The sequence below is a fragment of the Drosophila grimshawi genome, unplaced genomic scaffold, assembly GCF_018153295.1.
Source record: "Drosophila grimshawi isolate 15287-2541.00 unplaced genomic scaffold, ASM1815329v1 contig_311, whole genome shotgun sequence".
In the NCBI taxonomy this organism is placed as follows: domain Eukaryota; kingdom Metazoa; phylum Arthropoda; class Insecta; order Diptera; family Drosophilidae; genus Drosophila; species Drosophila grimshawi.
In genome coordinates, this window is record NW_025063098.1 from 4,910,188 (window position 1) to 4,934,231 (window position 24,044).

At 42.9% G+C, this 24,044-nt stretch overlaps 6 protein-coding genes and 1 long non-coding RNA gene across 9 annotated transcripts; 3 read left to right on the forward strand and 4 right to left on the reverse strand.

Annotated features, from left to right (window-relative positions):
- Positions 1–339: 339 nt before the first annotated feature.
- LOC6562965 (trypsin-4) lies at positions 340–1,505 on the forward strand. Its single transcript, XM_001990311.2, has 4 exons — positions 340–947; positions 1,033–1,073; positions 1,255–1,326; positions 1,390–1,505. The coding sequence occupies exons 1-4, from the start codon at positions 355–357 to the stop codon at positions 1,467–1,469; spliced, it is 786 nt and encodes a 261-aa protein (XP_001990347.1). The 5' UTR covers positions 340–354; the 3' UTR covers positions 1,470–1,505.
- LOC116805448 lies at positions 1,175–1,642 on the reverse strand. Its single transcript, XR_004365189.1, has 2 exons — positions 1,575–1,642; positions 1,175–1,454 (listed from the first exon to the last, which is right to left on the reverse strand). It is a non-coding gene; the product is annotated as an uncharacterized LOC116805448 (long non-coding RNA).
- Positions 1,643–1,843: 201 nt separating this feature from the next.
- On the forward strand, positions 1,844–3,480 carry LOC6562964 (glycerophosphodiester phosphodiesterase 1). Its single transcript, XM_001990310.3, has 6 exons — positions 1,844–1,911; positions 2,034–2,351; positions 2,449–2,621; positions 2,706–2,910; positions 3,011–3,186; positions 3,267–3,480. The coding sequence occupies exons 2-6, from the start codon at positions 2,046–2,048 to the stop codon at positions 3,418–3,420; spliced, it is 1,014 nt and encodes a 337-aa protein (XP_001990346.1). The 5' UTR covers positions 1,844–1,911; positions 2,034–2,045; the 3' UTR covers positions 3,421–3,480.
- Positions 3,481–4,492: 1,012 nt separating this feature from the next.
- Positions 4,493–16,422, reverse strand: LOC6563534 (titin). Of its 2 annotated transcripts, none has more exons than XM_032736941.1 (7): positions 15,925–16,422; positions 15,619–15,828; positions 15,508–15,554; positions 13,263–14,893; positions 13,108–13,191; positions 12,535–12,951; positions 4,493–12,478 (listed from the first exon to the last, which is right to left on the reverse strand). In XM_032736941.1, the coding sequence occupies exons 1-7, from the start codon at positions 16,093–16,095 to the stop codon at positions 4,728–4,730; spliced, it is 10,311 nt and encodes a 3,436-aa protein (XP_032592832.1). In that variant the 5' UTR covers positions 16,096–16,422; the 3' UTR covers positions 4,493–4,727. The 2 variants fall into 2 exon arrangements, with proteins under 2 accessions (XP_032592832.1, XP_001990345.1); XM_001990309.2 differs by having other exon boundaries at positions 13,108–13,197.
- A 131-nt stretch (positions 16,423–16,553) lies between these two features.
- On the forward strand, positions 16,554–17,230 carry LOC6563533 (succinate dehydrogenase assembly factor 3, mitochondrial). The gene is made up of 3 exons (XM_001990308.2): positions 16,554–16,766; positions 16,834–16,943; positions 17,003–17,230. The coding sequence occupies exons 1-3, from the start codon at positions 16,685–16,687 to the stop codon at positions 17,198–17,200; spliced, it is 390 nt and encodes a 129-aa protein (XP_001990344.1). The 5' UTR covers positions 16,554–16,684; the 3' UTR covers positions 17,201–17,230.
- Positions 17,181–17,974, reverse strand: LOC6563532 (dihydrofolate reductase). The gene is made up of 2 exons (XM_001990307.2): positions 17,763–17,974; positions 17,181–17,707 (listed from the first exon to the last, which is right to left on the reverse strand). The coding sequence occupies exons 1-2, from the start codon at positions 17,840–17,842 to the stop codon at positions 17,233–17,235; spliced, it is 555 nt and encodes a 184-aa protein (XP_001990343.1). The 5' UTR covers positions 17,843–17,974; the 3' UTR covers positions 17,181–17,232.
- Positions 17,975–18,084: 110 nt separating this feature from the next.
- Positions 18,085–21,683, reverse strand: LOC6563531 (soluble guanylate cyclase 89Db). Of its 2 annotated transcripts, none has more exons than XM_001990306.2 (2): positions 21,409–21,683; positions 18,085–20,288 (listed from the first exon to the last, which is right to left on the reverse strand). In XM_001990306.2, exon 2 carries the CDS (start codon positions 20,163–20,165, stop codon positions 18,153–18,155), a length of 2,013 nt encoding a protein of 670 aa, XP_001990342.1. In that variant the 5' UTR covers positions 20,166–20,288; positions 21,409–21,683; the 3' UTR covers positions 18,085–18,152. The 2 variants fall into 2 exon arrangements, with proteins under 2 accessions (XP_001990342.1, XP_032593502.1); XM_032737611.1 differs by lacking the exon at positions 21,409–21,683 and adding an exon at positions 21,137–21,160.
- Positions 21,684–24,044: the final 2,361 nt, after the last annotated feature.

Consider the following 24,044-nt stretch of genomic DNA (forward strand, 5'->3'; position numbering starts at 1 on the left):
AAAAATGTGTAACTAATTAAAAAAGTTACAATTGCCTTCGATTTATTTGAGATTTACAATGTCCTCCAAAAAAATCAGTCAGAAGTTCATTGCCGTTGTTACAAAACAAAAAGTTAATCATACGAAAAAACCAAAAAAAAAAAAACAGACCTACTGACAATTGTTAATTATAGCCACCACCTCACTTCGTCAGAAATCAAGAACACGAACAGATAACAGAGAGAATTGATAAAAATAAGGTGAAGTGCAACTCCAGCGAGAGGAACGGAAGCTTGATTGACAAAACAATTCTGCCTACCAAAACTCCAGCCATGTTCAACAGCTGTCGCTCAGTTTTGAAGAGTCAGCAAAGCCATGAAGAAGCCAATTGCACAACTTGTGCTGATATTCTCACTTCTATGGACCAGCGGATCAGCAGCTGGGAAACGTCGTCCCGATGGACGCATTGTGAATGGCAGGGAGGCGTTCGACGGCGAGTTTCCCTATCAGCTGTCCCTGCGCCGTCTCACAATACACATCTGTGGCGCCGCTGTGTTGGACGGCAGCTGGGCAATAACGGCGGCCCATTGCGTCGATGGCCATGAGAGAAAGCCTCAGGAATTCAGCCTGCGACTTGGCAGCGTAAGACGTTCCAGCGGGGGCAGCCTGATGAATGTGCGTACGATCTATAAGCATCCCACCTATGATCCCAAGGACATGAATTTCGATGTGGCCCTGCTGCGCACACAAATTGGCGCCTTGACCATGGATCCCAATGCGGCGCCGATTAGCTTGCCCGAGTCTGGAGAGCCCATTGTGGAAAACTTAAGTGCTGTGGTTTCGGGTTGGGGCCACATGAGTAGCACCGAATCGACACTATCCTCGGTGCTAAAATATACCACGGTGCTGACGGTTAATCAGCAAAAATGTCACAGAAATCTGATGTTTCATGGCGGTGTCACCGATGTGTAAGTAACCAAAGCGAGATACCTGATTCGAGCAACAATACTTACCAATAATTCATATCTTAATTTGTTCTGTGCTTTTTTTTAGTATGTTCTGTGCCGCAGCACGTAACACGGATGCCTGTCAGGGTGAGTTGCTTTTTCATTAACATTCCATTGTTTACAGTCTTGGAGCAGCATTTAAAATATGCGAATATTATTGTACAGATTAGTCAATGCAGCGAATTGTATCTGGTTTTTTTGAAACATGATTTATATGCGCACTTCAATCATTTAAATTTACGATCCGTTTACTGAAAATTATTCACAGGTGACAGCGGTGGTCCACTTGTCGCCCAGGGAAAGCTGATTGGCATTGTTTCCTGGGGCGTTGGATGTGCAGGTAGGAGTTAACTTATCCATTCTTATCTATTATATTTGGTTACATAACTTTGCTCATTTACAGATCCATATTATCCGGGTGTTTATGCACGGATGTCGCATCCATCTATTAGACGCTGGGTACGTTTGCTAACCAAATTGTAAAAGAGTCTTAAATAATCATAAATCATAATAAATTGCGTGATAAAAATATACTTATTTTTGATATTTGAATGATTCTTGGAGATAATCATGATGTACTTTACTCACTGACATTCAAAAAGCGCGCGCCACATTCTGTGGCTGCACGCACGTTATCGATAGTTGCGTGCTTTAGTTGATAGCATTTGCACATCGCTAGGTTGACTTCTTATTGGAAAATTTACGCACACACCGCTTCTGCAGCGCTTTTAATTTAACAACGGCTTCCCTACAACGACACGCTGCGTCAATTGGCAAACGAGCAAAAGTGAATTTGATTCAAGCGAATTGTGTCAGCAACTGAAATACAGGTGCCCAACACAGAAAGCCGTGCAAAGCGAAGAGTGAGGTGTGTGCTTGAGGGAGTGGCAACGGACGGTGGTCGGCGGCGGGCATTCTTATTGGGGTAAATGCAAATTATCAGCAAACTAACAAAACACAGACACAGTTTATAAATAAATCAGAAGAGTGGCAACAACAACGAAACGAACAATAATTAAAACAATTTGCATGTGCATCTTTTTGCAGTCTTGTTGGTGAATGTGGTGGCGCTGGTTCTGGCTGTGCCTGAAAATGATTTATAAGCTATTCTGCTGTTCGGTGAGTCTCGTCTTCTTCTGCTTCAATGTGTTGTGGTTCTTCTGCAATCTGGCGATTCCGTGGTGCACACTCACCCTGCTCATCATTTGTGTGGCATCGAAATTCGTCAAGCTTCAGCGCAGCCCCAACGAAAAGCGTTTACTCAGTCTCCTCAACACGCCAGACGATTGGCCCAATTATTGGCCCATCGCGAATCGTGGTGCCGGCTACGATGCGCCCGAAAACTCAAAGGCAGCTCTCAAAAAGGTGTGTGTGTGTGTGTGTGTGTGTGTGACGTCACCAGACAATGAGTGGTTGTTGCCAAAAATCAATAACAACCCTAAATCTGTATTTATGTTTTTAGTGCCTCGCACGTGGCTATCGCAATGTCCTTGTGGATGCCGGTATAACTGCCTGCAACGAAATTGTCATTGCCAATCGTCTGACTGTGGAGCGTGCCGGCCTAACGGGCAACCTGTCGCATCATACGCTCCATGAACTGCAGCAACTTAGCATCACAGAGCACCATCCTATGGGGTAAGCAAGCATAGAAATTTGTCTTGTTTATCTACAACATTTAGTTTGAATAGTTTTTCTTAATATGAATATTATTTATTGCAGCTCTCAGTACGAAACGGAGTCTGTTGCCACACTAAAGCAGCTTGCCGATTTTCTGGAGGATCAGTGGACTTCGCCCACTTTGTTTCTGAATCTGCAGGACACAAGCGCCGCTATGATTGATCAATTGCAGAAGTTTATGGCTGCAAATGAAACGTTTACGCAGCGCACAGTTGTCATTAGTCGGTCGCCGCTGGCCATTTATCAGGTTTGCGAAAATAACCCATATGCTGTCCAAATTGTTGCATATAATTATTTTCTACACATTCACTCAAACTGACAATTTTATTTGATTAACATCCACACAGTTGCGCAAATTGAGGCCTGAAATCATATGTGGTCTTTGGCATGAGAGCTGTCTATCGCTGTCTATACTTAAATCCTCAACGCTGATTACCTCAATTTATGGCGCAATCTTGCGTAATATTATTGCGCCTGTAATTGGCATTAGTGTCGTGTTTCTCAACAAGGAAGAATTCAACTTGTAAGCTATACACATATTGATATACACATATGTTAATAATCTGTGTGTACATCTAACATAATATACGAATTATTTTGCAGCCACATCGGCGATCTGTGGCGCAATGTGGGCGTTCGTCCAATTGTGTACATGGTGAATTCGCCCAACGAGAAACGCTATTTTCAGAAAACAATGAAAACGCAATACCTCACGGACTCATTGCGCTCCGAGCCGCATCTCTTGATGAAAGCCTAAAAAACGAAGCATATATAAATTTAAGAAAGGAAAAAAAAAGAAGGAAAACAAAACACACGCGCACACATAAATATGAATCATTTGCATTTACATTTATTTATACGAATACCGATTGTTTTCAAAGTTATTTAATTTATCTAGTAGTGCGCACATTTGTACACATTTGAGATGTGTATAAGGTTCATGTGTATATACTTGGAAGCTCTTGAAAGTATTACCCAGTGAAATTGAAGCTACTTTTATAACTGTTTTATTGTATAATCAGACGTCGTATTTATGTTTTATGCTAAGTCTTATTGTGCTTTATTTGACATAGATGCTATTTATGATAAGTGGAGCTGGTTCTACAAAATGTTTATTGCAACACAGAATCCTCACACGTCCTTTATCATTTTATAAATCTAATATTTATTTATCGCTTTTTCTTTGTTACATATGTTTTACTTTTATTTATATACTATACTTAAATGGCACAAATTTTATATACAAGAACTCTGCCACAATATGTTCTCAAGCGTTTTAAGCTAAGCTCTTTCGAATTATGTACTAAAAATATATACATACCTTATATAGACAGCTTTTATATGCGAGTGTTTACTACAATATAATACCATTTTGTAGTCCCTTGTTATGTAGAACCCAAAACCCAAAATACCAATGCATGTTGTATTGGAAGATAAGTCTCTTACTATTTTAATGCAATTATAAAATCATATGGATAAGCACAAGCAGGAACGAATTAGTTATACGATTATACCAAAAACCCAAATTTTTTATAACGATACAATTGATGAAGCATTCAAATATTAAATAAATGACGGCAAAGTCAATCGTAAGCTAAACAAAATGTTTTTTATTTAATCTCATTTATTTGAAATCTTTTCACAATCCTCAAATATGTCCACCGATTTCTCAAATTCTGATTGCGCCCAATGTAAAGAAAAAATCAAAAATCTCTGAATGGGTGTTAGAATTTTGTTTATTATAGTTAATAATCCTTGATGATAATCCTTAAAAGGTAAGCCATTTATGTATTTATATTTATATGTGTATTCATTCATATGCATTTTGTATTATGTATATCTAGATTTCAAAACTTTTATTCATGTATTCATATTTATGTGTTTTGTCTTAAAATTATAACTTCTTTTTCCAAACTGTCTCCTTAATTTTGTTTGTAACTTAAAAATTAACAATACATAACTACATATACTACCATTCTGTAAACAATTCTTCTTTTGTACACAGGACGCATAAAACAAAAAACAAAAACGTACGGTTTTAGGATACTAAAATAATAAATGTGTTTATTTGCGGCGAGAGCGTGTGGCACGTTGAGGCGCCGCCTCTGCCGCAACCGTCGCCTCGAAGTGCACCTTGCGACCTCGTGCTGATCGTAGAGTCGTTGCCGTCTTCTGCACGGCTTCCGCCTCCTCGACGACCTTGATGGCGCGTGCACGTCCACGTGCTGCCGGCACTCTCTTGGTGGTGGCCGGCACTTCCTCCAGCGTTGTCGGTTCCACAACAACAACATCCACATCGATAGCTTTGGTTGGCTCCGCGACTGGTGTCTTGGCGCGTGCAGCGCCTCGCCCTCTTTTGTTGGTCGGTTGCACATCGTCTTCTGTTTGCTCTTCGACTGCTTTGGCTTTGCGTGCATTGCGCTTGACGGGCTGCTGCTTGGGCGGCACCACATCCACATCTAAGGCAGACTCGTCGTGCTGACTGGTGGCGTTTTCTTTGCGGCTACGTGGACCACGTTTGGTGGCCGCTGGTGTAGCTGTTTCGACTTCTGTAATTTCATCTACAAGGGCTACTTTACGTCGAGTGCCCACACGAGATTTGGCCACGGATTGTGGCGTGGACTCCTCTGCTGCAAACTTCTTCTCCAGCGGCTCCTCGTCATCGACTTTAGCCTTGCGACGTTTGGGCGTTGCAGGTCGCTCCTCTGCATTCACCAGCGACTCCAGCGCCTTGGCTACCGGCTGACGTATGCGGCGAGCACGCGATGTGCCCGGCTTGTCATCGTCCGAGGTCTCACTGTAGTTCTTGCGTGGCATATTACGCCCCTCGCGCCGCTGTGCACTTGTGGGCTCTGACAAAGTTACTTCTCCAGCGGCAGTTTTGGATTCCACAGATTCCAGCATGGCTGGTTCCACTCCTGCCTTCTGTTGCTTTGTGGTGGGCACCGACGCTGTTGGCAATGGCGCTGCTTCAGTTTCAACCACTTTGATTGTGGGCGATGCAATCGGTGCTTTGGTGACGGCAGGCTTACGTCCCCGTCGTGACGGAGCGCTAAGCTTATCGTCATAGTGGGTTTCATCATAGTTTTTGCGTGGCAAGTTGCGACCCTCGCGACGTCGTGGTGTCAGCTCATCCTCGGAGCTGGGCAACTGCTGGGGCTTTGGTGATGCCGTGTCGCTAGCAGTCATCACAGTTGCCACCGGCACCGGCACCTCCAGCTCGTCTCTAGGCGCTGACAACGAGGTCCTGCCTCCACGGCGAGCGTTTACTTTCTTGGCTTGTGGCGGCTCCCCTGCTAGTTCCTCGACATATGGCGAAGGCTTGCGACCGCGTCGAGTTAGCTTCTTTTCGGCTTGAGGCGGTTCTTCCACTGGGGCCTCAACATAAGCCGATGGCTTGCGACCGCGTTGAGTTATATGCTTTTCGGCTGATGGCTCCTCTGGAGTTGAAGTTGATTTTCCTATTGACTCCAGCGGCTGCGCGTCAGCGTGTGTCTCCTGAGCAGAAGCCTTTCTGCCACGTCGCTTTGGCTTAATCTCAGCTGCCTCAACCAATTGTTCGGTCGCCTCAATGATGGCGTTCTCTGGAGTAGAAATGGATTTTTCTATTGACTCCAGTAACGGCTCGTCAGTGTGTGTCTCCTGAGTAGGCTTTCTGCCACGTCGCTTTGCCTTAATCTCAGCTGGCTCAACTACGAGATCGCTCGCTTCGTTGATGGCCTTCTCTGGAGTAGAAATTGACTTTGCTATTGAGTCCAACGGATCGTCATCAGCGTGTTCCACCTGAGCAGTAGGCTTTCTGCCGCGTCGTTTTGGCTTAATGTCAGCTGCCTCAACCAATGGTTCGGTCGCCTCATTGATGGCCTTCCCTGAAGTAGAAGTGGATATTTCTATTGACTCCAACGGATCGTCATCAGCGTGTTCCACCTGAGCAGTAGGCTTTCTGCCGCGTCGCTTTGGCTTAATGTCAGCTGGCTCAACTATTTGTGCGGACGCCTCGTTGATCGCCTTGATCGCTATTCCGCGTCGCGGCACGCTCTTCTCACGCGAGCCCGATGGCTTCACAGGCTCAAGCGATTCTTGGTGAACCTCTACGGCAACCGATGGTGTGCGGCCACGTCTTTTCTGTTGCTTATGCTCCGCGTTCGCATCGGTTCTATTCTCCAGTCGTTGCTTCTTTTGCGTCGGTTCGATAGCTTCCTCTATGACTTCCAAGTGTTCATCGATTGACGCCGCGACCTCCACAGTTTCCGCTGATGCTTTGCGTGCATGGCGTGTGGGTTGTATCCGTTCAGGTGTTTCTCTCACCTCCGCTGAGGCTTTCCGGAGACGCCGCTTGGTCTGTGGAGTTTGTTGTGTATCAACTTCAACCTCAACAACTTCCGCTGATGGCTTGCGAGGACGTCCCCGTCTTCTTGGCTGATCCACGTGCGCTTCTTCTGTTATTTCTTCTCCTAATTCTTTTTCTGGTTGCTTCTGTGCATGCGCTTCTGCTTTATCCGCTTCTGGCATTGGTTTTCTTCCACGTCGTGTGGGTTTTGGTTGCTCGCTTGTTTCTTTTGACATATCTATTTGTTCCAAGTCATTGTCGATTACATCTTCCACTTTGTTCTCCTTTTGTGATTCAAATCCTTTAATATCCACAGACGGCTTTCGTCCGCGTCTTTTTTTAATTATTGGTTCTTCTGGGAGAAGAGCTGCAGCTTTTTGTTTATCTGCCGCGAGCTTAGGCTCAGGTACAGGTTCTTTCGATTCAATCACTTGACTTGAAGTTGCTTCGACTGAAGCATCTGTCGGAATCTCATCCTCATGTATTTGATCTTGTCCTTCGGCTGCCGTTGAGGGTTTATTCTTTTCACATTGTTTTGATAGATTCTCAACTTCAGCTTCTTTGCATTGTTTTGTTTCTATTTCGTCAGCTGCAATAGTATCATTGGCACTGAAAGCATTTAATTCTGGGACCACAACAATGGGTTCTTTAGCAATTGTTGACATATCTTTTTCCTGCTGCTGAGGAACCATAGATGAGCTTTGCTTGATTCGATTAGCTGCTTCTAATTCCAGATCATCCTCACTACTTGTATCCAAATCAATTACGTCGTCAATTTGTTCCATTTGTATTGCTGGCACTCCTGAAGACTTTTCATTAGTGGTTGGTTCCTCTTTAGCTTCTACTGACACTTTCAGTTCCGACTGATCCATAATTGATGGCTTAGTTTCGTCATTAACTTGATTTCGATCTTTGATCGCGACTGACATATCTTTGATGGGAGTTGCTTCAGCGGTCGAAGCACCATTTTGATTACTTTTAGTTTCAGTTGAGGGCAAATCGATTAAGTTGGAAACTGAAACTGCCACCTCTGCTATGATCTCTTCAGTAGGCGATGGTTTAACTTCTTTTTCAAGATTGGTTGCAGCGTTGCTCGAAGCATCCAAATCAACCACATTGTCACATGATTTTTCGACATGAACTTGATTTTTATTGACAGACTTTGCCGCTGAAGTTGAGCCCTCATCTGTTTCCTTACTAACTGATTGAATTCCAATTGAAGTATCCAAAGCAGCCATCACTTGGTCTTCATCAGTTTCTACAGGCGATTCTTCAACAGTTGAAACTATTTCATTCTGATCATGATTTGCGATTTGATTTAACTTCTCTTCACTTATAGACCGGGCAGCGGTTTCGTGAATTTCAGCCTTTGCAAATTCAGCTTTAACTGAATCATCAGCAGCTAATTCCATCAAGGATTCGTCTGTTTTCAAAGGCTCCACATTTGCAGCTTTATCTGTATCCATAACACCAAAACACGATTGTGCAACAGCTGAAACTTCCTCTATCTGAACTTCTACTTCAAGCACAGTTTCGTCATTTGACTGCTCTTTATTTATAGACCGTTCAGCAGATTCCTGGATTTTTGAATTATCACCAGCAGCCAATTCCATCAATGATTCATCAGTGTTAGAAGACTTTACATTCTCAGTTTTATTTGCATCCATGACACCAACCGACGATTCTGCTGAAACTTTTTCATTCGGAACATCATCCTTTGTAACTTGATTTGACTTCTCTTCTTCTAAAGGCTTTTCAGCTGATTCCTGGATTTCAGCCAATTTTATCAAGGATTCATTTGCGTTAGAAGTCTCCAAATTTTCAGATTTATTTGTATCCATAACCTCAATTGAAACTTCCCCCTTCTTAACAACATCCTTTTTAACTTCAGACGCAATTTTGTCTTTTGACTGTTCTTTATTTATAGTCAGATCAGCAGATTCCTTGATGTCGGCCTTATTATCAGAAGCCAATTCTATCAAAGATTTATCTGTGTTAGAAGGTTCTAAATTCTCAATTCTATGTGTATCCTTGACCGAAATTGACGATTCCGCTGAAACTTTTTCATTCTGAGCGTCATCCTTTGTCACTTCATTTGACTGCTTTTCTTCCATAGACTTTTCAGTCGATTCCTGGATTTCAGCTATAGCTGAATCATCAGCATCCAATTCTATCAAAGATTCATCTGTGTTGGAAGGATCCACATTCGCAGCTGTAGTTGTATCCATGGCCTCAACTGAAGATTCTACAACAGCAGCAACTCCCTCATCCTGAACTGTATCCTTTTTAACTTCAGGCGCAGATTCTTCATCGGACAGCTCTTCACTTGTAGCCTTCTTAGCAGTTTGAATTTCAGCCTTATCCTCAGCATCCAATGCTATCAAGGATTCATCTGTGTTGGAAGGCACCACATTCTGAGCTATCTTTGAATCAATAATACAAATTGAAGATTCTTCAACAGCGCAAACTTCCACAACCTGAACATCATAATTTGGATCATTAGGCGCAGTTTCGTCTTTATTTCGGGACATTTCAGCAGATTCGTCGATTTCAGTCTCATCAAATTCAGCTAAAAGTGAATCATCAGCAGCCAATTCGATAATGGATTCATCCGTGTTAGAAGACTCCAATGGGTCAGTTTTATTTGTGTCCATGGCCTCCATTGACGATTTACTCGAAGATATGGATACGATTTCAGCATCTTTTTCAACATCTGCTGTTGCAAGTGATGAGTCCAGTTGAATGTCAAATTCATTTCTGACTTCATCATCGATCTGAGTCATGTTTGGGTCTTCATCAATCGCAATTGATGTTGTTTTAGCAGATTTTGATTCAGTTTTAAAATCTTTTTCATCAATCGAAGCCTGTCCATTGTTTGTTTCAGCTGGATCTGCAGTATCCAATTCAATTAAAGACTCGTTTTGGTCTTCCTCAGCAGTTACATCTGTTTCGTCATCCTCAGTTACGGGTTTCTCAACTGATGCGGATAACACTTCGGACACCACCTCATTGACTTCTTGCTCCTCCTTATCGCTTTTGAGTGCAACTGATGCATTTAGTTCAATCATTGAATCATCTAAATTTATCGTTTCCGCAACAGCCTCAACTTCATTTGTGTCGGCTGTTGATTCTTCTGAAGATCTCGATGGGATATCAACAGACTTTTCAATTGCTACGGATTTGTTTTCAATTTCATCATCAAGCTCAACGACTAACGACTCTTCCTGGCTTGTGGCGCTCGTTTCTAGATCTGCCTGGGGAGTATCTTCTTCTGTGGTATCGTTCAGTTCCTCTTCGTCCTTAGTTGTTTCTATCTCCAGCGATGCGATCTGTTGCTCGTTGTCCACATTGTCGGACTCATTTAACTTTGATGGCTCCTTGTTGGTCGACAATTCTTTAGTAGATGTTGACAAAGCTTCCTGGACTTCCTGCTGTAGTTTAGAATTGTCCGCTGCAGCATTCTTGGCTTGTGTAGATGTTACTTCGATCTGTTTACTTTCGTCTACAGTTGAAGCATACCCTTCGATTGACGAATCACTTAGAGGGCTAGTTTCGACTTGACATTCATTTTGATCTTGAATGTCCATGGACGTTATTTCAGGAGATGTTATAATAATGTCAGGAATTATTAATTTAACAAGATTTTCTTTAACCGTATTAGCTGCTGTTACAACTGAAGTATCCAGGTTAGTCCCAACCGACACATTTGCCAAATTTCCTGTAGATTTTGTTGTGCTTTCCTTTACTAGATCAATTGAGCTCGAACTGTTTAATTTTGCTTCTTTTGAGTCTACAATTTCCAACGGAGCTGCTGATTCTTCAATACTTGCCTTTTGCTGATTTGGTTTAGTTTCAATTTCAGTTTCAGCTTCAAGCTCTTCTGTTGAATCTTTAGGTAAAGGTGTTTCAGCTTCTTTTGCATCTTTTACCTCGTCATGCTCTAATTCTTTTTCGATGGACGCCTTAAGAGCTTCTTCAATTGCATTTATGCCAATTGGCGATTCTTCGGCAGTGGCTGTAATCGTATCTAGTTCTTTATCAAGTTGATCAAGAATAAGTGCTTCATTGGCATCTTCAGCAGAAGACTGCTTTTCAACACTCTCCGCTTCTGGATCAAGATCAGCCTCAGCTGCATTTGAAGAATCTAGCATAATCAGTGACTCATCATTTGCCGCTTCATCTGGAACTTTACTTAGATGTTGGCTTGATGACTCGTCGGCTGCATTCGACGCATCCAACTCAAGCGTTGAATCCTCTTGCATTATGATTAAAGATTCATCGACAGGATTTGTCGTAGTTTCCTCGCTCTCACTACGACTAGCTTGGCTGGTGTCAATAGGATAAATTGGCGATTTAGGAGCACCAATAATGCTCGAAGCATTCAAGTCTACCTCAGATTGAGTTTTATTTGGTGTTTCAATTTGCACGGCCAATTCTTCGATTGAGGCTTCGGATTCATGGCCATCATTGTTCTTCTGTTCAATTGGTGTTTCGACCACATCCTGATCATCGCTAAGAACTAGAGGCTCTGCCAAGCCAACCGTCGAATCCGTAGAGGATTCTTCCAGTGAGTCCTTCTTGGGTGTGCGACTCGCAATCGGCCTTGTTTCCTCCAAGGTCACATCGCAAGAGTCAACTCCGGTGACAATCAGTTGTTCCGAGAACATGGAATCGCTGGTTTGATCCAGTAATTGTATGCCACTCACTTCACATACGTCCAGAGACTTGGATTTATTAGCGTAACGCTCGTCGTTCAGAGCGCTTAGCTTGAGATCATCTCTAGCTCCAGGTTTGAATGCAGTGCTTGTTAAAGGATCTTTGTGGGATTCGTCAATATCTCCAATTGTCATCATAGCCTCGGATGATGTGTTGTTATGCGACACCATAGTCGCAGCTGCAGATGTAGCCAAGGGATCTGCAGCGCTTACGTTGCCAGTGCTCACTGTAGTTACATTAATCTCGGCTTCCGAATCTTCGACGGTGATTGTCGCATTAGTTGCCTCCGCTGTTAGGACATCATCAAAGATTTTGTCCAAGTGCAGTGTGGCATTAGTCGCATTCAAATCGTATTCGGTGGTTGTGTCTTGTGAATTGTCGCGCGTTTGCAACACGGCGCTGGCGGGTTCAATTGGTATCATTAGGTTCTTGGCACGCGGCGTCTTGAAATACATATCCTGTGCATCGCCAGCTGGCTCGGATTGTGTCAGATCAAATGTGAGACGGTTGGCAGTTATCTGACGTTTGGGAGTTGCCGAAGCATCGTTTGAGTTGCCCTCCAGTAGTTCTTCAATGTTGTCCAACATGGGCGACGCTGTCACCTTCGGAGTGCGCATCAATTCACGCAGTCCTCTGAACCGTGGAGTGCTGCAGCTCTTCGGAGTCTTGAGCAGCTCCCGCATGCCGTGATAGTCAATTTTGTACGGCGCATCTGCTTCCGAAGCAGGTACTTCAGTGCCGTAATCCTCATCCGCTGGCAATTTGTCAGCTGTTTTAGAATTTGTACATTAACTAAGGATTACTGCATGGTATCAACAGACTTACCTTCAGCTTGTTCAGCAGCCATTTCCTCCACAACAACGCCCATGTCGCCTACAGATTCATCCAACTGCGCCGATCTCTTTCGTGTATGGCTGGGCAGACGCAGTGATTTTCGCGTGGGCGTGGACATATTTTCAGTGAGGCGACGCTTTCGTTTGGGTGTTGCAAGCACACTACTTTCGGCTAGACTTTCCAGGGCTGCCGAGCAAGAGGCGCGTCGCGTTGGCTGCTTTCCAAGCTCCATGGATTGGAGACGTGCGCTTCTCCTGGGCGTCAAGCTAACTGTCTTCTGCTGATCCATTGAAAAGCGTCGCAAGCTGCGTGTGGGTGTTGGCGTTTGACCAGGCGGTGCTACCACTATCAAATTTGCCTCGTCCTCCTCCACTTTTTCTTCTTCCTTCTCTTGAGAGTCGGTACTAGCTGCGATGAGCATACAAAAAAATGAGTTTTACTATTTTTTACAATTTATATCAAATATTAACTTCTGGTAATATGTTAGTTCAACGTAAGTTTGATATTTATTTAACAAATACTTCGAGTAATTTCAGATAGGCCAACTACGTTTGAAGCACTCACCATTTGCTGTGGGAAAGTGCTCCTCACTGGTTGCCACTTCCTCGCAAATCGTATCCTCAACCAGACGCACATGTGTGATTCCCACTGTAGCTTTTTGTAGTTTATTTTTTCGTAAGTTAAGCAATTGATATATTGATTTAATATTAAGTACTTACCATCTTGATTTGTGGTAGTTGTGGTAGTGACCACCTCCTCACAAATGCTATCCTCAATAACATCGACGGCTTCAGTTGTCAATTCCTCCTCAGTTGAATTGCCATTGCTGGAAACTTTCTCCTCAACATGCGCATCGTTGCCTATACTCTTAATAGCAATTTCTGCCTTTGGGGATTGATTGCTGGTGATTGAAGTGTCCGCTGCTCTTTCAAGACAACCATTCGCTTCAAATGTTCGGTTTAGTGTATCTTTTACCGCAGCATCATTGGGATTGACAATTTGATCAATATGTTTGCCGTTCTCCGTGAAAATTTCAGCATTTTCGACACATACTAAATACGTGCGCCTTGAGCTGCTCTGCATTTCCTCGCTCGTGAGAGATTCATACAACTTTTTGCTTACACTCCGATCGGGGAATGGCTGGCCAGTCTCCCCATCAGTTATCAAGGAAGCAACTGCCTCAAGTGCTGCAGCTGTGGGACTATGCGGCACTTCGTCACCATCGCCATCAATGGTAAACGTTCGACTCAGCTCAGCCGACGTATTCTGTTCACGCGAGGGTGTCGAGGCTTCGTTTGGTGCAAAACTTGCCGTTGGCTTTAATCGATGTGGTGATTGCCCCTGCTTGGGCGAGTTGAGAGCTCGACAGGCTTTGGCCACCAGCTTGTTGCTCCGGCCAACGCCGCTCAGTTTAACAGCGGCGGCAAGCGTGTTTCGCCGTTGCGAGGTTATCGTGTGGCGCGGCTTGCCAATGGATGAGGTTTGCCGTTCGCGTGGCGATGTCATCGGTGCTTCATCCGCCAATGCAGACAGATTTCGTCGGACTGGTGTACGCCATTGTGGCTGTGGGTGGTGTAATGGCAGGCGACGCGGCACTGATAGACACTGCTTCTTGGCGCTGCTGAGCACTGCACGCTTCACCAAGGATGTGTGCTTGGGCGTACCACCGGCAGACATCAGCTGGTCCTTGGGCGTTTTGGCTAACGGACGCGACTTTTGCCTTGCCATCATCGATGTGGATGGGCTGGCTGAGTTGGTGATGTCGATGATCAATGGCGATGCATCCGACGATTCGTCGGTGGAATCAACGCTTATGACGTCACTGCTGGCAGGCGTCTGCTTAAGCGTTGGCCTTAGTCGCTGAGGGGTTGTTAAATCAACCAGATACATGGAAGATGATCGCATGCCAGCCACAGCTATTTTGGATGTTGATGGTGTGCTGTATTCCATTAAATCGCGACTGCAGCTGTCATCGTTCTGCTCGGAAAGCACGCTCTTTGGCGTATTATAAACACTTCTCGGTGTTGTCGCCACCGACAGTAAGCCGAGACCTGTGCTCGGCTTGACCACACGCGTAAAGGATTTCTCAATTTTGACGCCCGTTTGGCGCGGTGAAAACGAAGTGATGACTACGTCAGAGCGAGCGCACAGCTGCAGCACTGTTTTATTGATGAGTGTGCTGGTGTTCTCCTTGTTCTGTGTCGCCTCAAGCAGATCCACTTTGGGCATACTCTCCTCCAGTTCATTGCACTCTGGCTCTTCAGCCGCATTGCTGTTTGAGGTGATCTCCAGCTGGCGCAATTCAATGGATGTATTGCCTTCATCGTCCGAATTGATTGAATATCGAAAGCTGCAAGCCATAAGCATTTGATTAAAGCACATTTACATGAATAACAGCCTGAATGAAATCAATATAGACTACTGTGCGAGCAAAAAATTCAATAAAGCGATCTGCAAATATGATTACTTAAAATAAGAATACCTAAAAATAGATTTTGCGAGGCATTGATTACTTCTATCTCAAATTGTGACTAAACGTGGATGTGAAATATAAAGTATAGCTATCCGAGCATCTTCAACATGTTAAATGTTATGTTTATGCTTATGTAATATTATATTAACTCACTGTTAAATTTAATAATATACAAATTTTAACTCAACTTTTCTATAGAGCTCTATCAAAGAGACGCTTGTAAATAACGCTATTTATTTCAAAGAAGTATAACCAATATAATCCTCTGTAGATCTACTTATTCACAGAAAAACGAATTGAATTAATATAAATTCTTGCAGCTTTAAAAATGGCTTGTATTGAATGCGCCTTGAATTGGTCTTGATTTTACTTGCGACTTTTAGCATATGGCAGAACATTTTTAGGGGTTAAATGTGTATTGGATGCTCGTCTGACTACCTGAGTGGTCGTCTTTTTGCTTGCCGTTTGCAGGCCCTTTTGCTGTTACTTACTTGTGGACGGTGAGGCGATTTTCAAATTGTCGACGCTGTCGATGAGCCTGTAAAATACACAGAATTGGCGGCAATTATTAATGTACCCATAAAACTGAGAACTGTACTCACGATAAGGCTCGGCGCCGAATTGGACGCCTGCTCTGCCGGTGGACGATCTGGCGTGAGGAGCTCATCGGTTGTTCTAGCAAATTGCCAGCTGTAGACATCATTCAGGATTTGAATGCGTGCACCATGTGGCAATGGGCGCTTGGCCGTTGCATGCACGATCTGATCGTTTAACAAGATGGGCTTGTTGCGCGAGTGGTTGTAAATGGTTACCTATAAAATGAAATAGATGTTCGCAATTGTCAAATATGAAAGACGCGCGCATTTTCTAGCATATACATACGCACACATATCCAAAAAGCTACTCACCCTGCCAAAGGAATCGCATTGGATTTCGCAGTGAATGCGCTCCGCATCGGGCAAAACCAAATCGCAGCCAAGATAGGAGCCAACGGTGAATTTGTTTCCTTTTGCCGTATAAGCCACTGTAGATCCACCAGCGGCATTTACACAACTCATTTGCGCTCCATCTAGCGACATTTTTATTGTATTTACCGTTTCGATGCAGCTGGCAGCAGAAAATTGGAGAAGTTTGTGGGCGGTTTGAGCGTCGGCGTTGTCGGCTGCAACTTTCGCTTGGTGCCGAGAAGCGAAGACAAAAAAAAAAAAGAAGGAAGCCGCAAGCAAGAAATAAAGCTAGACTTAAGTGGCACACAGATGCACACGCAAATTGTAACCTTTTCACTTATTTAATTTATATATTGAAACACTTTTTAAATAAAATACATGTATTTTGCGTATCTTTATTGTTGATTTTTATCGACGCAAGCATCCCGGTTTCCTGTGCAGGAATTCTTTTGCAAGGGACGCGCGACCCAGACATGCCAATCTGAGCAAAACTGCAGTTAAATTCAAATGCCTTAAAATTGTATTTGCTGCGGTACTGCCAACTTGACAACTTTATAATGAGACCGCAGTTTATTTATTGGCAAATTATCGATAAGTGTTTGGAAAGCACACAGCCCTGGGCCTAGCTTGCTGCCCCGCGTTGCAAGTTAGGATTTAATTTCTGTAATATATATCGTTAGTCGCTTAATATTTAGTATTTAATATTTATGAAAGAAACACAATGTCGAAAATTATAATGAACCAACTAACTCATCCGCAGCGCGTGCGTTTGCTTTACAAAACCATATTGAGGCTACATCGAGGTGAGTGCAACACGCAAAGACAAAAAGCGTAAACAAAAACAACTGCAAAATCTCAATACTATTTAAGGAATGCCAGCAGAACTGCGCGCCTTGGGCGATAACTATGTCCGCGATGAATTCAGGCGTCACATCAAATGCAATCCGATGGAGGCGCAACTCTTCATGACCGAATGGGCTGTGAGTTTTACGTAAGCACAATAATTGGGCATTCTAATTGCCACGCCTCATGTTTTTAGCGCTACGCCTCCACGATAACACAGCAACTGGGACTGCGCGGCAAGCCGAGGGGTGAGCTGGGCGAGCAAATGGATCCGCAGTCGGTGGAGATGCTCAAGGATGACCAAGTGGTGCAGCTGTACGAACTGATGTTGGCCGCCAAGGCACTCGAGGGCGATACGATAACGCCGGATGACGTCCGTGGCCGAAATAAATAAATTGACAGCTTTTATTGTTTTATGTTATTACATTATTGCTTTTCCAAAATTTTGTACTCGTATTTAATGCCATCCTCCTCCTGGATACCGTCTGGGGTGTGCTCGTCGAGTGGGATTTCCTTAAAGCAATCCGGGATTTCGGGAAAGAATGTGTCGCATTCGAATTTCTCATGGATTTTGGTCAAATAGAGGCGATGGAAACGCTCCGAATCCATTGCTTCGGCATAGACACGACTGCCGCCGACAATCCATACATTCTCCACCTGCTTGCACCATTCGGGGCTCTCGATGGTCTCCATTGCTTCATTCAGGCTGCGGCACAGCAGAACCTCCTTGGGCAGATCGGCTGCAGACATCGTTGTGCTGAGCACAATGTTCAAGCGATCTGGCAGTGGACGCTTACTTGGCGGGACGCCCATATAGGTATTCCTGCCCATGATGACGACATTGCGCTTGGAAGGATCGCAGACGCGCTTTGTTGTGCGACTAAAATACTTCAGCTCCGATCTGTAAGATGCATATATTATAAGAGAGTTAATTTCGGGGTGACTTTGAAGCTTACTTGAGATTCCATGGGAGATTGCCCTTGAAACCGATGCCAAAGTTTTCGCAAACAGCGACTATTAAATTAAACTTAAGCATCTTGTCTAGCAATTACAACTGAAATTATTTATCTCAAATTTATCTTTATATCAGAGCAATCTCCATAAAATTTGAAAGCAAATCTTCAAGGCAAGATTTTGACTTGTTATCGACTTATTTCCCTGACAATGTGAATGACAGTTTGCCGATAGCAGCTCTAACCGATTTTCCATCTATCGAATACTTTGAAACTTCACTTATATTGCTTGCTCAATAAAAGGCGGGTTATTTAAAGTGTCGTAAAGCTCTACAAAGAGTTTATTTAAGATTTGACTAATACATAAGATGATAATCTGTGAGTAAATTAATATTATTCCGGTCCCTCCAGCAGCCAATACGTTTCCATGTCGCCCTTTCCCTTAACTTTCACAAAGCCACGCGCCTCCACCTTGTAGCCCACCTCACGCACCTTTATCGCCGTATAATTGGACAACTGGATCTTCCACGGATCGCAACTGCTCTCCATGCGTGAGGCCGTATTCACAGTATCTCCAAACAGGCAATACCTCGGCACCTTCATGCCAACTACCCCTGCGACGACTGGACCCGAGTTGATACCGACTCGGATAGCCACATCTTGCAGATTGTGTGCCTTAACCTTTTTTATAACGCGCAGGGCCATGTCGCAAGCGTGCTCGGCATGCAGAGGATTTATATCCGGTGCTCCGGACACCGCCATGTAGACCATGCCCACAGTTTCCACCTTATAGACAAATGGTGATATGATCTCCTCATCGAGTGCTGAGAACACCTTGTTCAAAGTAGTAACAGCCTGCATAGCATCCTGTATGCTGTTTGCTCCGCTGTCGTAGATGTTCATCACCTCAATAAAAATGACGGAGACCTCCTCAAAACTCTGACAGACGTGCTCTTGTCCCAATCTCATCTTTTCGGCAATTGGTCGCGGTATCATCGAGTATAAAAGCTCATCACCTTGACGCTTCCAGGAGTCCGCCAATTCCAAAGATTTCTCCAGCTCATCGGAGCGTAGTTCCTCTTTCTCGAACAACATCTCTAGCTTGGAGCAATGCTGCCACCCCGCCATAACCAGTTCACGGCTCAGGCCATGTGGATTTAGATCATTTAGATACAAACCAATGCTATGCAGCTCATCAAGATTCTCTATCAGAGGACTGCACAGAAAGATCAAAGAGTCCACATCCTTAATGTAGAACATCTGTCCCTTGAGTAGAATGGAGCGCAGACCCACAGAAGGTCGACGCTGTCCTGTCGCCTCATCAATTTCTTCCTTTGCGGCCGCCACTTCTAATTCATCCTTCGCATGCTCTTTTTCAAACTCCGCGGCCTTAGCCAGTGCCATGGTCTGTGCCTCGTTCAAGCTCAGATCGTCACAGCTATCGAGATCATCATAGTCAGCATTCAGGGCCGCATCGTAGGCGGCTCGATTGTTCCCGGTGCGTATCAGCTCAAACTCGAATAGAACCGTTCGCATCTGCAAAATGGTTTCCCATTCGACTTTGGTGTCCTTTGGTCGCCGGCACTTAAACACGTCCATGACGTGGGTACCAATAAAGTGCTTAGGATTAACGCCTGGATTGTGTAGAATCCACGTCTCAATAATCTTTTCCCCGGCCAGCGTTATTTTCATATCATGATTTAAGACAACCGTAAAGGGAAATAGCTCGAGAAATACATTCAGATCCACAGGTGGCATCTTAACTTGAGTCGGATGAGCAACAATATTAACACGCTTTGCCATATAATCGCGATTGTCAAAATCCAAGCGATACTTGACAATGACCGTTAAGGGACCGTCTGTTAGCTTAATGGGTCCAGCAGTGCCGCCACATATATCATTCTGGCTCTCAATAACATAGGCCTTCAAATCCAAGCCATAGAACTGCTTTGCAACTTCCGTCATCTGCCCGATGAGGTACTTGGACATGCCGGTCCGACCACTACGATATAATATAACCGCTCCATTGTCATCCATGCTGGTCAGCTGCATGCTGGGTGACTTCATCTTCGGATAGGTGAATTTCATTTGCACATGTATATTATCGATGGACTGCAGGAAATCACAATAATAGCGACCCGTGGAACGTATCATTTTATCGTAACCAAAGTTGCTGAAGAAACGCACAAAACATTTGCCAAAGAAGTTCATGCAAAAGTCAAAGGACTGGCCCGTTACGGCGGATAGAGCTGCTGCGAAATCTGGCATCAGCTTATCCGGATATATCTGATGGGTCTTAAAGCTGTTGTGCTTGCAGTCGACAATGTGGCAAATCTTCTTCCACGTATCCATGCCGTACTCTTCCTGTATATAGTGCTGTACGCTCTCATATAGCATGCCGTACATGATGGCGATTGTGGTCCGCTCAATTTACGTGGCTCCCCTGAGTGGGGAGTGGATGGGAATGGGAGGCTGAGATGGCTGGTCAGGTGGCTGTGTGTGCGTTCAAATTGCTTGCGCCAAGCTTATCTGTAATGAGCGAAAGTTTGCAAGAATATAATTAGGGTAGCACATCGCAAAGTTTTTCCATTAAGCAGAGTGCTGGGGCAAGAAAAAATGCAAGTCAATTTGTCAGGGATTATCTAAATTCAACTCCTGAAGAGCGATTAGTCAATTATTATATTACTCTAGTCACGATATGTTTTTATTATGCCTATAAGGTCGCACTGGAGACAAGTCATTACTGGAAACGAAAAGAATGAGAAAAGAATAACGCAATTTATCAGAGAGTATTGAGGGCAAATTCTTACAGCAATTGAGTCGATTGTTTTATAGATATCATATTTGAATTAATTAAATATACCAATATCCAATATATTTAAGCAATGTGAAATAACTTTAATTATATTATCTTTAATGAATCTAGTTGTTAAATTGAATTTGGCTTTTGTATAATATTTAGTAGAGATAACCCTTATGATATTTTGAAACAAAATGATTGGTTCATAATTTCAGGATGTTGTGGTTAACCTGCTAAACCGATTAACCTCTGAAGTCAAGCATAAAATTGAGTTAGATTTGACAAATGTCACGTGAGCATTCTTTGTCCCATCCACATCCATTCACATACACTGCCTGCTGTTGCCAGAAAACCAACCAAGTTTATCTGTTAGCGGCACATGCACAAAAAAGTTAAGAGGCTTCGACCAAAAATATCTTTTGATTTATTGCTCTGGCGGTTTAATTTGGTTTTACATTCACGCCGACAAGACATGCGCTCGCCTGTTAAACAAGCTGCCTGTTTCCCGCATCCGTTAAATGTCCTTTCGCCTGTCACGTTCTTAAAATAACAGAAGCCTTTTGTGGGCTTAACTTACTTCAGTGGCTTTCATCTGCTAATTTCTTTTGTTTAGCTCTTTATTGGGTTTCAGGCAACTTGTGTAAATCATTTGTCAAACCAACTGAGAACCCATAAATTCAACACGAATTTAATATAGCTGGCATAATAAATTAGGAAAACCTAAAATTTGTTCACGAATATAATGAATATGGCAAGAATATCAAATTTTGTGATAATTAAATTAAGCTCAAGCTCCATAGCAACTTATTCCTGCTCTTATTACTACTGTTTATACCAAAGCATATTTACCATGAGTGGGAGATAATTTATCCAAGATATCTTGTTTATCCAATTCGTAAAGGTCGGTTTCAGCTTTAAGCAGAGTTTTTTAAAAACCGTCAACTTTCTTTCACAACAAATTTAAATAATCTTGTTTGGCTTACTAAAGTAAATAATTCTGTTCGCCGCTTAACATTTAAATTATCTTGTTTATTTATTAATTAATGTTGCATATATTACTCGTGGAAATCATCAGGTTAATCAAGCATTTAGGCATTTGTATTTTTTATTTGCCTTGCAGCATCAAGTAGATCAAGCATTAAATCACTTTCCCATTCACTTTTTGCGCTGACTTAGTTTTAGTCGACCTAGTCGCATATTTTATTTATACTTTACAGCGCCATCGGGCGGCATATGCTGAATGGAGCAACACACATACATACACACACAGAACACACACTCACAGATACAGACACAAATCCGCGAATACAGATTTTTCTCGAAATTGTTATTTTCGTTGTTAACACTCAGTTTTAGCTGTTGACGTACCGTCGCTTTCGGCTGCTGCTGTTCAACTAATTTTGTTGTTTTTGCAACAGTGCTTAACGATGCTTTGTGCCTTGTGCTTCATGGCTGTGTCGCGTAAGAGCCTTGAAAATTCGTCGTGTATCTTCGGCTGGCCTCGTCGTGTGAATGGAGCGTGTCTCGTTGGCGTCCAGGTCTTTTATAGCCGGCACTGGACCTGCCTCCGTTCGACTTTTGCGCGCACTTTACGCCTTTTTTGTTGTTGTATTTACCGCGCCTCACTTGCTACCCCGCTAATACCATGTGCCCCACTCCTTCACCCCCCACTGTGTAGACACGCAGAGCTCCTCGAACCGTTCCTGCCCGCATCATCATCGTTAGTGTTTCATTTCATGTCAATACTCCCTCCGCATCTCACTTCCCGCATCCCCACACTTTCCCAAAGGGCTTTATGCCAATTGACGCTCACTTTTCGATAAAGCATCAAATGAAAGCGAGTTTATATCTAGCTCCTTGCCGTTACGAGCTTACTCCTGGCTCTTGGCATTTCCTAGGAAATGTTTTCCTTCCTCACTTGTTGTTACACTTAAGTGTTGCAATAGGGACGCACACAAAAAGCCCATGAAAGCATTGGTTTTGTGTTCAGTGTATCGAATTACATATAATACTGTACTTAATTATTATCGTACTAATTAAAATAACTTAGTTATTATGATACTATAGTACTTAAATATGTAATTAGAGATTTGTTAAATAAACGAAAATTAGTTTGAGATACTGTGGAAAACCTTTAGCTTTAACTTTACTTTATTTTAAAATTTGTTGATGATAATATATAATATTTTATATTGACTGAGAATGCTATAAGAAAACTTAACTAATAAAAATACAGTAAATATGTGTTGTTGTTTTTTTTTTTTTAATAAGCTTAATATCAACATTCCCATTTGCTTACTTATTTCTAGGTATGAATATCAACAATAGAAGTTAGGATCTGACTAGAAGGATAATATATTGATATATCGAACATGGCAATTCACCAAGAAATTGGAATGAAAAGTGCTCTAGATTCAGAGAGGCTCCAAAGCATTTGTTCATAAAAAATCGATTATTTGAGTTTTTTTCAATTTTAGCTTGGTATTCAAATACGAAAAGTTTTACCAATCATTAAAAAGTTTTACAATCAGACCTTAAGCTATGCTAAAATAGATTGATGCTTAAAAATTCACCAACTAGTTCTCCATTACCAATTCCAGGTTTATCACAGCGTAGCCCTGAGCTATTTGTCTCTTGTTCACAGTTCATGAATTGTATTATTGTTGTAGCCTTTGACACTGTCTATGCGTGGGACCGTCTCGTCCCCTTCTGTATTTAATGCTCTGCCATTTTTACGCATACCAATAAAATACAGTAAGCATACAAACATGTATATAAGTGTGTGTGTGTGTGTATGTGTGTGTCCTTTGGTCCTTAGCTACGAGTTTGATGTTCTGCTTTAAAGCAATTTAATGCGTATTTTTGGCATTGGGTAAAGCAAAGTTCGACTGCAAATAAAAAGGATTCAAAGCGAGCTTTTCGATGAACGTTGACAACTTTATGGCACAAAATTTGGTTTGCTAAACTGATGATGATGATGATAAGTGCGGATGGATTTAAGGTCCATAAACGTTTCCAAATTCGTTCCATTCAGCTTAACAGAAGGGGCAAATGGAGGAAAATGGAAATTATGTTTGTTTGCGGACGTTTAAAATATACTCAGAATACCATTAAGGAAAGACAACAACGAATTATGTGAAAACAACAAACATAACAATATCATTTCAATAGGTAATTAAGATGTACACGCACAAACTCAACTGATGAACGTACCTTAGTTGAAGTCGAACTCAAACTGAAATTAATTGGCCCAACTAAGTTAAAATATTACGTGCGACTTTGAGCGCCCATTTGTCACGCAGAATGTCTTAATTTGATTGCAGTGGCACATCCCAGGTACAGAGGGACCAACCACAATTGTTACTAATATTCGCCAGAAAGTATGCTACGCTTTTATGATGAGTGTCTCAGTGACAATGTGTGCGTGTGTGTGCGTGTTTGTATCTGTGTTTGTGGTTGTGTTCGTGTCTGTGTTTGTGGTGTGC

What these genes read in the sequence shown, in the direction of transcription:
- LOC6563534 (XM_001990309.2), bottom strand. Translation starts at nt 16,095, where the DNA reads ATGTCGCTAGATGGAGCGCAAATGAGTTGTGTAAATGCCGCTGGTGGA. An exon ending in AATGCGATTCCTTTGGCAGG is followed by an intron (nt 15,829 to 15,924) that starts GTGAGTAGCTTT and finishes TTCATTTTATAG; the next exon opens with GTAACCATTTACAACCACTC. An exon ending in ATTCGGCGCCGAGCCTTATC is followed by an intron (nt 15,555 to 15,618) that starts GTGAGTACAGTT and finishes TGTATTTTACAG; the next exon opens with GCTCATCGACAGCGTCGACA.
- LOC6563531 (XM_001990306.2), bottom strand. Translation starts at nt 20,165, where the DNA reads ATGTACGGCATGCTATATGAGAGCGTACAGCACTATATACAGGAAGAG.
- LOC6562964 (XM_001990310.3), top strand. Translation starts at nt 2,046, where the DNA reads ATGTGGTGGCGCTGGTTCTGGCTGTGCCTGAAAATGATTTATAAGCTA. An exon ending in CAAAGGCAGCTCTCAAAAAG is followed by an intron (nt 2,352 to 2,448) that starts GTGTGTGTGTGT and finishes TTATGTTTTTAG; the next exon opens with TGCCTCGCACGTGGCTATCG. An exon ending in ACAGAGCACCATCCTATGGG is followed by an intron (nt 2,622 to 2,705) that starts GTAAGCAAGCAT and finishes TATTTATTGCAG; the next exon opens with CTCTCAGTACGAAACGGAGT.
- LOC6563532 (XM_001990307.2), bottom strand. Translation starts at nt 17,842, where the DNA reads ATGCTTAAGTTTAATTTAATAGTCGCTGTTTGCGAAAACTTTGGCATC. An exon ending in AATCTCCCATGGAATCTCAA is followed by an intron (nt 17,708 to 17,762) that starts GTAAGCTTCAAA and finishes TGCATCTTACAG; the next exon opens with ATCGGAGCTGAAGTATTTTA.
- LOC6563533 (XM_001990308.2), top strand. Translation starts at nt 16,685, where the DNA reads ATGTCGAAAATTATAATGAACCAACTAACTCATCCGCAGCGCGTGCGT. An exon ending in CATATTGAGGCTACATCGAG is followed by an intron (nt 16,767 to 16,833) that starts GTGAGTGCAACA and finishes ATACTATTTAAG; the next exon opens with GAATGCCAGCAGAACTGCGC. An exon ending in TCTTCATGACCGAATGGGCT is followed by an intron (nt 16,944 to 17,002) that starts GTGAGTTTTACG and finishes TCATGTTTTTAG; the next exon opens with CGCTACGCCTCCACGATAAC.
- LOC6562965 (XM_001990311.2), top strand. Translation starts at nt 355, where the DNA reads ATGAAGAAGCCAATTGCACAACTTGTGCTGATATTCTCACTTCTATGG. An exon ending in CATGGCGGTGTCACCGATGT is followed by an intron (nt 948 to 1,032) that starts GTAAGTAACCAA and finishes GCTTTTTTTTAG; the next exon opens with TATGTTCTGTGCCGCAGCAC. An exon ending in TAACACGGATGCCTGTCAGG is followed by an intron (nt 1,074 to 1,254) that starts GTGAGTTGCTTT and finishes AATTATTCACAG; the next exon opens with GTGACAGCGGTGGTCCACTT.